The following is a 13,453-nucleotide window of genomic DNA, read 5'->3' as shown; positions in this document are numbered from 1 at the left end:
GTATCTCATCACAGTCCCGACTTTGTTTTCATGTACATTCTTTTCTACTGACACATTAGCGTGTGTAGACATGTTCAGTGTGTGTGTGTGTGTGTGTGTGTGTGTGTGTGTGTGTGTGTGTGCGTGCGTGCGTGCGTGCGTGCGTGCGTGCGTGCGTGCGTGCGTGCGTGCGTGCGTGCGTGCGTGCGTGCGTGCGTGCGTGTGTGTGTGTGTGTGTGTGTGTGTGTGTGCCTCTCCCTCTCCCTCTCCCCCTCTCTCTCTCTCCAGGTTCAGGTGAGGTACAGACACGCCTCATCTCTCTCTCTCTCTCTCTCTCTCTCTCTCTCTCTCTCTCTCTCTCTCTCTCTCTCTCTCTCTCTCTCTCTCTCTCTCTCTCTCTCTCTCTCCCTCCCTCCCTCTCTCTCATTCTCTCTCTCTCTCTCTCTCTCTCTCTCTCTGTCTCTCTCTCTGTCTCTGCCAGGAAACAGGAAATAACAAAGTTCCAGATCCATCCAGACGCTGTGTGACTGAATGCTCTTCAACTACAGGACGTTCAACCATTACATTTCATTATAATGTAATTCATTCATTACAATTACATGATCTTTTCTACAGTGGAGGACGGTGGATTCATCAGGACATGTTAAAGATAAGGTCTGTGAGCTTCATATTTCTGACAGGAGAGTTTTTCACTACATGGCTTATTCAGGGTGGGGTCTGCTCTATACAGTATGTAAAATGTCTTGAAACAACTTGTTGTGATTCAAAACTATAATGAAATGTAATGTAATTATCAGGAAACCAAACACATGATGTTACATTGTATAATACATCTATATGACATAAAGCTGGCAGTGTTCCAGGACACGTGGCTCACTAGGGCTGTAAGGTCTTTTTGTGTTGGTGATTTATACATTGTTATATTTTATACCAACAAAAGAAGAAGAAAACATAGAGGACCCTTTATAGCTGAGAGAGAGATGAAGCAGGGACCCCCACTACATATTGTATAGATGAGAGATGAAACAGGGACCCCCACTACATAGTGTATAGATGAGAGATGAAACAGGGACCCCCACTACATAGTGTATAGATGAGAGATGAGGCAGGGACCCCCACTACATAGTGTATAGATGAGAGATGAAACAGGGACCCCCACTACATATTGTATAGATGAGAGATGAAGCAGGGACCCCCACTACATATTGTATAGATGAGAGATGAAGCAGGGACCCCCACTACATATTGTATAGATGAGAGATGAAACAGGGACCCCCACTACATATTGTATAGATGAGAGATGAAGCAGGGACCCCCACTACATATTGTATAGATGAGAGATGAAGCAGGGACCCCCACTATGTATAGATGAGAGAGAGGTGAAGCAGGGACCCCCACTACATATTGTATAGATGAGAGAGAGGTGAAGCAGGGACCCCCACTACATATTGTATAGATGAGAGAGAGGTGAAGCAGGGACCCCCACTACATATTGTATAGATGAGAGATGAAGCAGGGACCCCCACTACATATTGTATAGATGAGAGATGAAGCAGGGACCCCCACTATGTATAGATGAGAGAGAGGTGAAGCAGGGACCCCCACTACATATTGTATAGATGAGAGAGAGGTGAAGCAGGGACCCCCACTACATATTGTATAGATGAGAGAGAGGTGAAGCAGGGACCCCCACTACATATTGTATAGATGAGAGAGAGATGAAGCAGGGACCCCCACTACATATTGTATAGATTAGAGGTTTGGGCCGCTTCGTGCCCTCACATCACATGAATATACATTTTCTGTGACCTGTTGAAAGGTAAATAAAAAAAATAAAAAAATGCTGGCAGTGAGCAAACACAGCCAGAAATAAATCTGTCAGTGAATGAGTTAATGGTTTAACATCCTCTGTTTGTACCAGGAATCTGGTGCTTAGGGTGCATATCTTCAACACTCTGGAAGAGCTGAAAGAAGATGACTTCAAGTCTTTCAAGTGGTATCTGGAAGACGAACACTTAGGTCGCAAGCCAATCCCAAAATCCAAACTGGAGACGGCCGACAGGAGGGTCATGGCCAGCCTGATGGTGGAGTTCTACGCTGAAGTTGCCGCTCAGATCGTGGAGAACATTCTGAAACAGATCAACAAGAACGATCTGGTGCAGAGCTTTGCAGAAGGTAGGTGTGGTTATCTCCGGCAGATGGAGCAGAATATTGGCTCATTGGTTATTATTAATGCCTATTCTGCATGACCACCTCAGAGTATGATAAATACATAGAATATGTGATGCTTTACACACCAAAAAGCTCTGTCAGCTGTACATTATGCATAAAATAAATAACATATATGTATATGATAATATATATCCAGAGTGACAGTATACAAGTGTTATGTACTGTCCCTATTTCAACAGCAGTGTCCAGAGATGTCGTGGGAAGTGGTGATATTGGGAAAACAAAAGGTTCCTCAGTGCAGGTAAAACCTTTTCTTTTTTTCACTTTACAATGGCTCAGCAGCCAAGCTGTTTCATGTTGCATTCCACTGAGTCACTTTGTTGGGTCATCCAAAAACAATAATCTCATATTATGTTTAATAGGCTCTATGCACAGCATGATAATAATAATGAAACAAATAATGACTATTGCAAGTAATGGTGCCAAAAGTGTCTGGGGAGGACTGGTGAAATATGTCACAGCACCCCTCACCCCGCTGATGAAGGCATTTATTTTAAATATAAATAAACTTTGATTTGATTTCATTTGACAACGCAACTGAACAGGTGACATGAAACACAGGTGACAAGACACATTGGCTGCTGTTACATGGCAGTTTCATTCGGAATGAATACACTTCTGCGGGTACATGGACCATCATGTATTCATTCAGAATGAATTCATTCCGAATGAACTCATTCCGAATAGAGGAATCTGATCCACTCACCTGTTTACATGGGACCTGAATAAAAGTATTCCTCGTTTACATGACCAAAGCATTCATTCGGAATATAACTTTTGACATGCGCAAAGTGTTTCCCGCCTACGCCCGGGCATGGACCAGGGGCCACTGCCCGGAGCAGAGCTTCCCCTGGTGGGCATGGGAGGAGGCAATAGCCCCCTTGTGCCTCCGCGGCGGAGGTCTGTCGGTCGTAGACAGGCCGGTAAGCAACGCACCGACTCCTAGCCAGGCAGCGTTGTATGTGGTACAAGCCTGTGTTCCTTTGTTATCGCCGTTTTAATGCAAAAGTAGCAGATCTACAAGTTCAGACCAGTTTATTTTTTTGTATTGGTACCAGACACGTAGGCTAGCCTATACTATTTGTCACATTTCTCATGTAGGTACGATGACGTCATCGCGCATTCGCACATGGTCATTATAATAATAAATAATAATACATAAACACCGGACCGATCATGGTCATTATAATAATAAATGGAGAGAGAGAGTCTATGAAACAAGGCACGCTCATTTATGGCAAAAGTACAAAAGTATTGGCATCAAAATATACTTAAGTAGAAAGTATAAGCTACTCATTATACCGAGTGTCACGTTTTTTCTTGTATTATTATGTAAAAGCTTTGAAAACCCTCTTACTGCGCCGAGTAGCGCACGGTGCGCATACGGGTGAATGCGGGGTCTGTCGCCCTAAAACACAATCGCCCCGGGTCAAACTCCAGCGACCATGGAGCGGCCGTGGATGGCCCGCTCAAAAGGTGCGTGGGGCGTGGTGTTTTGGGACGACAGTTCCGGCTGCCCATGTAATGAATTGATTAAGTAAAACTCATCTGTTTTCGCTGCAGCTGCGCCCTAATAATGTTGTTTTCATTTATTTTTGTTCACGTATGCTATTAAAATAATGCAGCTATTGCAGTATTGGGCCTTAACATGTGATTAAAAATGTATACGTATTTGGCCCCTCATATATAAAATAAATGTAAAATCTGATTTAAAATTGAAACTTGCAGCTGATCAATGCGTTTCTGCGTTTACGTGTGGACAGGGATTTAAAAAAAAAAACTTTGTCATGTGGCCAGGGATTCTTTTTAAAAAGATCCATATAAGTGTAGCCTAGGCCAGCAATCCTCGGAGCGTCCGTTCTCCTGGACAAGTCTGGGCTTAACCATTACAGGCTTATTAAATGACTCTATAGAATAGAATCATTCATTTTATCCCGCAGGAGCGAGCGCATTCGGGTCATTACCATGTAATGTTTTACCGTGTCTGGTACCAATACAAAAAAAGATACTGGTCTGAACTTGTAGATCTGCTACTTTTGCATTAAAACGGCGATAACAAAGGAACACAGGCTTGCACCGCATACAACGCTGCCTGGCCAGGAGTCGGTGCGTTGCTTACCGGCCTGCCTACGACCGATAGACCTCCGCCGCGGAGGCACAAGGGGGCTATTGCCTCCTCCCATGCCCACCAGGGGAAGCTCTGCTCCGGGCAGTGGCCCCTGGTCCATGCCCGGGCGTAGGCGGGAACCACTTTGCGCATGTCAAAAGTTATATTCCGAATGAATGCTTTGGTCATGTAAACGAGGAATACTTTTATTCAGGTCCCGTGTAAACAGGTGAGTGGAACAGATTCCTCTATTCGGAATGAGTTCATTCTGAATGAATACATGATGTATTAATGTATTGATCTGTATGTCTATATGTGTCTCTCTGCTTCTCTCTCTCCAGAGCTTCCAGTCTCCCTCCATTTGCCCTGGATCTGCAGGTAAGATGAATATTTATTATTTAATATTATTATTTATTTATTATTATTATTTATTGTTCAGTCGGTCATGGTAGTAAACAGTGGGTTTGGAAAGCCAAAAAGAACACTTGTTTTGCTGCCAAAGGGATTGAAGTATCTTTCTGAATGGAGGCGCCGTGGGGAAACTAAAGCGCTGGTGATAATTCTCCAAGTTTTTATTTGCCAACTTTCAGGAGCGTCAAACACGGCCACTGCAGGGATCGAAAAAACTACAGCGCGCTCCACAATTGTGAAGCGTAACCTTTTATACACAAACAAGGCATCATTCTGGCCGAGGTCAAATCCCTCCTCTTTTCACCATCGGTTACAAGCAGGCCCCCAAATGCTGTGAGGATTTGGCAGTGGTGTAAAGTAACTAAGTACATTTACTCAAGTACTGTACTTAAGTACAATTTTGAGGTACTTATACTTTACTGGAGTATTTCCAATTGTCTCCAATACTTTTATTTCTACTCCACTACATCTCAGAGGCTTTTAGTCACTACTTAAGGCCTTTGCAGACAGGGTCCGATTTTTATCGTTGCGTTTTTTTCGTTTGCCGCATAATTTAAACGCATCGGATTTTAGTGTGCAACGCTGTGTGTATTCCGAAAAAGAAATCTCTCACTTTCCTGGGAAAATAACAACCGCCCCCCTATTATTATTTTTTAAATTGTATGAAAGATACATACACTGAATAATGTCTGACACTGGCGTGGCTTGTACAGTAGAGTGTAGTGCTCAAAGCAGTGAAGCCGACGTTCCACCGTGGCCGATCTACAAGCTCACAACGCGTCGCATCGTGACGCGTTGTGAGCTTGTAGATCTGCTATTTTCAAACATTTTAGTACTTCTACTTTTGGTACTTTAAGTACAACTTCTACATTGCAGTGTTGATACTTTTACTTAATTAAAACATTTAAGTACTTTTTCCACCACTGGGATTTGGGACAGCCCTCAGTAAATTACATTTATACAAGACAACTCTGATAGTCATAAACTATACTCTAAGATGAAATATCCTTTGATAATTCTTGTTCAGCATATCCTGAACTAGTGAACTTTAGTATTATTAGTGTAAGACATACATACATGTATACCTGTATACCAAAGTTAAATATGATTTCAAAGACACATGAGCCACTTTCAGGAAGCAAGACTTTATGGCCATATAAGGCACTCTCTGTTTGTCAGACCCCTGAAAAAGCCCAGGCCTTATCTTTAAATTAAAGCAACCCAAACTGTTCTTACTATAGGGTTTGTTCATGACCTACAGATTTAAAAGAGGCTAATCGTATGTTCACGTTTAAATGGTCTTACCTAGTCATTTGGATAATAAGGTTTTCCACATTTAAATCTCCCTGTTTCAAAGATTAGAATTGGCTGTGTATACATTAAGTTTACATATATTTCACCTTTGCTTGTGTTACAACTTAATAGAAGTACCTAATTATACTAGTGGTTTTAACTTAAAGACTTAAATAAGCCAGTTCAGAGGGCTGGTATGCAACCTGATCCATACTTCACACAGGAAGCCTTGAGCCAAAAGCCCACCTTTAGCTGTGACTATCCACAGTCCCTGAACAACAGGCTGAGACCCGGGGGGTCCAGCCAGATTTTTGTTGATTTGAGCCTGGGAGCTGTGACACTTTCCCATGCAGCCTCTGACAGACATAGCCTACTTCACAATCACCTTCTCCAAATACCTAGGTCTGGAGCTTATTCTGTTACTTTAAGTGGAAGCCAGGATCTACATAGGAAATAGTAACATTATATCTGAACCAACACAGTATTAAACAAGTAGGGAATATAACTTTGTATTTCACTGGTACCCTGAAATCCTGGGAGGAACTTCATTTACATCTTCTTCCCCCAAGGCCCATGTAATAATCAGATCAAAGGACAGTGCTCTCTTTCTCTTTTGTTAAACTAATACAGTGACACTCCTTGAGGTCTCCAAAGTCCATTTAGGGGGTTTCTCACTATATCGCTATTTATTGATACCAATGAAATAAGTTGTTTCTGGTGGCTTACAATATCGTACTTTTGTGGAGATATGGTCTGAAAATATACCTCAGGATATTATGATATAGAATAGATGGTACACAGGATGACTGTGTGACAGAGTGGACAGTAATAACAGCTTTGTTACTTTCAACAGGTTTTATGAGGAAAAAAAGGATCGTTTTTGATTGAGTATCGTTTCTTTAGGAAATGAATCTTGTCTCATGCAGATGATTAAGAAAACAAGTTAAATAATCTCAACAACATTGATCCAGTTTCCATATTTAATCCAAGATCAGGTGTGCGCACCGACGGACGGACTGATACACGGACAAACAGATAGACAGACAGACGGCGTAAGGCGCAAACAGGCCGGGAGATAACCAGCTAACCAGCTAACCAGCTAACCAGCTAACCAGCTACGCACTTTGCATATCCCAATAAATTTACAAGTTGTGAGCGTTAACATAGTTTGGCCAGCTGATTTGCAACACTTAATTCAACCAAAAATAAAAAGTAACGTGAATAAAAACAGCAGTGGAGTAAAGTAACTCTGTACAAGGCTATGTCCCTCGCCCGATCGTAAGTCGGGGAACAATGTAACACCTCATACGCCTCATACACCAGGCTCTTCTACCAACCAACCCCCCCCCCCAACAGAATTATACAGCAGTATTTATACAATTTGATTACATCCGACAATCCTAATATGGCCTTGCTTCCCCAAAAGTCCCCCATTGCAGCTAACACCATAGCAACGGGTCATAGCATACAGTACGTTGTCAGAAACAGCAAGTCATTGATAAGAGGAAGTTATGGTGTAGGCCGTTCTGATGCAATCATGTCTGTCTCACTCATCTTCATCATGGAGGAACAGGATGTGGGTCAGATCCACACCCAAGAATACCCTGTCTCCTCAACAATGGTTGTGATGGTAGAATTTAGACAGTTTCACTAAATTACATACAATGTATGTAACCTCAGTTTAGGTAATGTAACCTCAGTTTAGGTCATTCTTTATTGACAATGACAACATATATGACATAGGCCTATCATTATCAAAAGGGTAAAACTTTATGAAGCTGCCTGCTGTTCAGTATCTTTTCATTGTTTGTTTTGTCTGCAGTGTGTGAATCATCTGGAGGTGGAGGAGGAGGAGGAAGAGGAAGAGGAGGAGGAGGAGGAGGAGGAGGAGGAGGAGGAGGGGAGGAAGGGGAGCAAGCTGGAAGCTCTCCTGAAGAAAACATGATTCCACTGGTTGTTTCAGGTCCAGCAGAGACTCTGTCCAGAAAGATCTGTTCAAAAGGTGAGTCCATGCTGATCAGTAGTGCTGTAGTGCTGCTAGTGGGGGTCGAGTTGAGCCACCATAAATCGGCGCCTATGATGCAAGGCACCAACCTGCTCATCGGGAGCAATTAGGGGTTCAGTGTCTTGCTCAAGGACATGTGAACACCATCTGTACGGTTTTCTGTACTGCCATAGATGTGCATACATGGAGCACTATAGAACAGGGGTTTTCAACTGATTTTGACCCAGGGACCACCATCCTGACTAAGAGCAACCTGGGGACCACCACTATTGTGCGTGGTGGGTCCATCATAGACCCACCCCACACAATAGTGGTGGGGGGTTCATGCACCACAGGGAGCTGGAGAAAATAGCTATAATATCAATATAACATCTAATAAAATACAGTGATTTTGTTTGAATATGATGGAATATGATTAAGGATTACTGTGATTATGGTAAGCTCACATTTCATATCACACACACACACACACACACACACCATACAACTCCTGTAAGTTATTAAAAGTAAAAAATAAAAATACAAATAAAATTGATTTTTTTATTAATTTTTTTCTTATGCATGGCCAGGGACCACCTGCAATACCTCCGTGGTCCGCGGACCACCGGTTGAAAACCCCTGCTATAGAACACAACCTGACTGTCAGATGGAAGAAGCTTGCGTCACATTTGTTTCACAGCCTACTTCCATCTGGGACCTCGGTAGCACAATCCATGAAGGGGCGGTGCCTTTTTTTTCAAGCTACTTGGCAGGTGATTGGATGGGACCGTCTGTCTATCACCGTCTATCAACCAATCATATTGACGTGTCTACATGATGTATAGTAGCTGTGCCAGCAGTAGTTCTTTTGTATCCTATTCAACCATGATGAATGGTGAAAGAACTACAACGCAATAAAGCGCTTCTCCATGGCGTCACATCCGGTCTCACAAAGATCCCGCCCCTAGCAGCCGCTGATTGGTTCACACACGCTGCGGTTCGGAGATGGATGCTGTGTTGTGAACCTGTGACGTCAATACCACCCCATCAGGCAGAGTCATATAGAACACACCTCAATGACCGATCGGATGTTTAAAAGTGTTCGCCTATCATTATGTGTGGTCAGCTAACATTATGTGTCAAAAGATTTACAAAGATGAAAAACAAAACTAATAAGTATTGATGGTTGTGATGGTAGAATTTAGACAGCTTCACTCCATTTTTTCTAGATTACAATGTAACCTCAATTTAGGTCATTCTTTATTGACATGAAAACATATATATAGGCCTATCATTATCAAAAGGATAAAACACTATGAAGCTTTTAAGTATCTTGTCATTGTGTGTTTTGTCTGCAGTGTGTGAATCATCTGGAGGAGGAGGGGAGGATGAGGAGCTAGCTAGAAGTCCTTCTGATGAAGTCATGCTTCAATTTCATTCACCTCCAGCAAAGCCTCCGTCCAGGACCTGTTCAAAACGTGCACGTGAGTGCACACCACACCACAACAATACCGATGATAAGCCACTCTTACTTAGTCAGTGAAATCACAATATCAGAGAAGGGTCATTCCTATGTTCCCAGAGTCTTACTCTACTTTCTCTAAGGTGTTCAACTGCCTGCTATGTTCCTGGAATATTATGTACAATTATGTTTGGACAGAACTTGGTTCAAATTACATGTACACCAATCCCGGATAGGTGAGTGAGATGTGGTTGTATAGGGGTGTGATAGAGGAGGAGCAGGGATGTGGAGGTACTTTTATGGAGGTTAGTAAGGTACAGTAGATAAGTCTAGAGGTTCCCCGTTTGGAATGAATGGAGCGTCATTTCTGAGAATCTTTCTCTCCATTGATGTGGAATGTGGAGACATTGAGAAAAAACCTTTAACAAGTTACCACAATAATCCATGTCACATGAGAGCTCTGTAACATATTCCTTGTGTGCTACTGTATATATGTATTTTAAAAAACGTTTTAAAATACCGGTAGTTCAAATAGCCGATCTACAAGCTCACAACGTGTCGGTGTAGATCGGCTAGTTGAAGTATTATAAAATGTTTTTTTAAATAGTAAAACATGCCTAATACGTTTAGGCATAAGGGGTAAGGCAAGATGCATGCGTGACACTAACCCTAACCCTAAACATAAGGGACCAGTTACTGGTCCCTTATGTTTCAAGGCAGCCATCGCTGGCATCACCAATTTGCTTACTGGCCCCAGGTTTAAGCTTTGTGTCCCAAGTCCATTACAGAATACAAAAAATATATAAAACAAATAATACTTGTTTTGTGTGCTTACATAGATGTTTATCGTGTTCTAATGTATTCTGTTGAAAGGTGCAGTCACTAAGTGCTAAAATAATTGCCCCCATCCTGATGAAACACCAGGTATAAAAAAAGTTGAATAAATTGTCATTGTAGTGAAAACAGCTGATCTGCAAGCTCACGGGTCACATCAAGGTGCATTGTGAACTTATAGATCCCAATTTATTAATGTATGTGTTATTCCATTGTAATTGTAGCATTGATACATTATTTTATATACTGATTTTATATTGTTTTATCTCATATGCTTATCATGCAGATTAGTTTTTTTATCTTACTCTTAAAAGCACTTTGTAACCTGATTTGGAAAAGCACGATACAAATAAATTCATTATCATTACATTAACAGCATTGCGGTGATTTAATGATACAAATAAATAAGCATACAGTATAGTATATAGCCTATATCTGTTGCCAGAAACATTATAATAATGTAATGCTTTTCAAAAACAAAACAAAAACAGACTTAATTGGAAGGATTCACTTTTTTTTTGTTTGTTAATGTAGCCACTGCCACCTTCCCGTGACTCCATTTGGCGTCCTAACCCACAGTTTGAGAACCTCTGTTTCATATGGTATCACTGTAATCCTTAACCATCAAACCATGGGTGTAGACATCACCTATTCTGTATTATCATGTTTGGTTTAAGAGATATGATGCAAAATACATTATTTGGTAATGGCGGAAAGTTTCATGCTTTTATGAAAAAGTGAACGATTCACCTAAAATTCTGTACTAATCCACCGGACTAATAATGTTATCCGGTTAGGCACATGCCACCCGCCCCCACCACCTCAACACAAGGTCTGACCCCCCACCACCACAAGGCCAGCTTAGAGTAGATTCTTGGCCAGACAGACCATTTGGGTGTCACTTCCATAGATATAGAAACCTAGATCCTCATTGGCCTCTGCAGTTCCATAGATATAGAAACCTAGATCCTCATTGGCCTCTGCAGTTCATTGGAGCAAATGGTATCGCGGCCGTTATTTTAGCATAGGCAAACTGAGACTCAAAGTGACTACTGGCCAATCACAGCACTCACAGCGCGTTGACTACTGGCCAATCACAGTGCGTCTTTTCTGGGACTTGTCAGTGCAATGGTTCTCAACCAGTGGTCCGGGGACCACCAGTGGTTCTTGAAGGGGTTCCAGGTGGTCCCCAGCTAAATGATGGAGAGTTGACCAAATGGACCCTTATAGATCTTTATCTTGAGTATAACATTTCACACTCTCAATCAATCAATCGATCAATCAATCAAATTGTTAAACATCTCATCAAACGGTGTTCCGTGGCTCAAATGGCGAATAAATAATGGTCCTTGATATGAAAAAGGTTGAAAACCACTGTTCTAATGCATTTATGTCCATTGAAGCAGACGGTCTCTCCACAATTAAAATCATCACAACTCCCTGAATTTTCAACCTATTTTCAAGTGGTTAAGTTTGTCACAAATGCGAGACATGGAGTTATGGATCCAGTAGGCGTAGGCCCATATTTGGTTACATCTAAATTGCATATTTTCATACCAAAATACTTTCAAGTAACAGTAATAGTCACACAATATTTGTGTCTCCATTCACTGACAGACTACATGAAATATGGTGGCCACATTGCAGAATTGCCTTTATCCAACATCCTTAATGTTAGCTATTCAGGTTAGAACAGAGCTATCAACTTTGAAAGACTGAAATAATTGTTCATTTGAGAATTTTCTCTGACAAAAACATCAACTACAAATTAAATGTCTGTGTTCCATATTTTAATGGCACTGAAAGCATAACATATAACACAAATACTCCAAGACAGCCAAAAGCATATCATTCCAAAGTCACAGAGCAGTATATCATAATGGTAATAATGATAAAATAATACTATACTACTAGCTGAACACGAACTGACCATGTCTCTAGGAACCTGTTTAAACTGTAAAACAGTAAAAGACGATTTATTATTGCACAAATCCAGAGTGTGGAGTTTGCCAAGTTCCAACTAACTGGATGCTGTGCAGCTGCTGCCTTTTAAACGGTTAAGAGCTGGGTTACAAAAAGACCCGCCCCCACCTGGCTCTGATTGGCCTACCGAACACCCCCTTCTGCGACACACGCGGAAGCTTGCCTACAGCTTTCCTACGATAAAATGGCGCCCGAGATACCAATGCCTCAGAGCCGAAGGAGGCGTCTACCTTTATACCTACTTTATACCTTCAGGAAACATGGAGAGAGCATAGGGAAGTGACCATAGACATATTATGTCTATGGTCACTTCCCTATGCTCTCTCCATGTTTCCTGTCTGTCTCCACAGTAAACATACGGTCTCGTCCCCTCACACACTTGGTCTTGACTTGGACTCACTCTGCATGGACTCAACTACAACCCTACTTAGACTCATTGAAAACATGATACTTAGACACTATTGTACCAAATGATCACCTGTTGGGGGTAATGAGTTACAAAAGTAACTAGTTAGGATATAGCTGTGCTTGATTACTGTCTAATAAATGTTTGTGTGTGTGTGTGTGTGTGTGTGTGTGTGTGTGTGTGTGTGTGTGTGTGTGTGTGTGTGTGTGTGTGTGTGTGTGTATTTAGGCTATGCATATGTGGCTGTGGTTGTGGTTGCGGTAGTGGTTGTGGTTGTGTGGGTGAGTGTGTTTGCAGGTGTTCCACAGCCTTCAGGACCAGGACCAGGGAACAGCACCAACAGAACAGACAGTCCAGAACAAGGTTATTATAGTTAACGAAAACTAACGAAATAACGAAAACTAAAGGTGAAAAAACATTTCAGTTAACTAAACTAAATAAAAACTAAAAGAAAAAAGAAAAACGATAACTAACTGAAACTGTATTGTGTGTTTACAAAACTAACTAAAACTAACTGAAATTATAGTCAAAATGCCCTTCGTTTTCGTTTTAATAAGCCTTTTGGATTGAAATTAATTGTATTAATTTCCCCACCAGTTTCACTGCAGTTTGCGCGACCGTGGGTACTCTGACTGAGTTCGCCCCAAAACACAGTCGCCCCGGGGCAAATCCGCCGTTATTCCCCTGCTATGGTACGGGGGAGAAATGGGGGCGAGCGTGCTTTGGGGCGAGACTTCCGGTTGCCGTTGTTGTTTACTTTCG

The 13,453-nt window shown here is 41.8% G+C and overlaps 1 protein-coding gene across 2 annotated transcripts in view; it reads left to right on the top strand.

The window, feature by feature from the left end:
- Nucleotides 1–496: 496 nt before the first annotated feature.
- LOC308087244 (sushi, von Willebrand factor type A, EGF and pentraxin domain-containing protein 1-like) overlaps nt 497–13,453 on the top strand; it is an 86,874-nt gene continuing 73,917 nt past the window's right edge. Inside the window, exons 1-6 of one of the 2 annotated variants that reach the window (XM_080430990.1) lie at nt 497–633; nt 1,901–2,154; nt 2,391–2,452; nt 4,660–4,696; nt 9,365–9,490; nt 12,920–13,054. In XM_080430990.1, the coding sequence (XP_080287116.1) occupies nt 620–633; nt 1,901–2,154; nt 2,391–2,452; nt 4,660–4,696; nt 9,365–9,490; nt 12,920–13,054 (628 nt within the window). In that variant the 5' untranslated portion in view covers nt 497–619. Of the gene's footprint in view, nt 634–1,900; nt 2,155–2,390; nt 2,453–4,659; nt 4,697–7,953; nt 8,025–9,364; nt 9,491–12,919; nt 13,055–13,453 lie in introns of those variants that run through there. The other variant, XM_080430991.1, reaches the window with a different exon arrangement.

The sequence above is a fragment of the Gymnoscopelus braueri genome (genome assembly GCF_963280865.1).
Source record: "Gymnoscopelus braueri genome assembly, chromosome: 6".
Taxonomy (NCBI): Eukaryota; Metazoa; Chordata; class Actinopteri; order Myctophiformes; family Myctophidae; genus Gymnoscopelus; species Gymnoscopelus braueri.
This window is presented reverse-complemented; position numbering and strand designations above follow the sequence as displayed.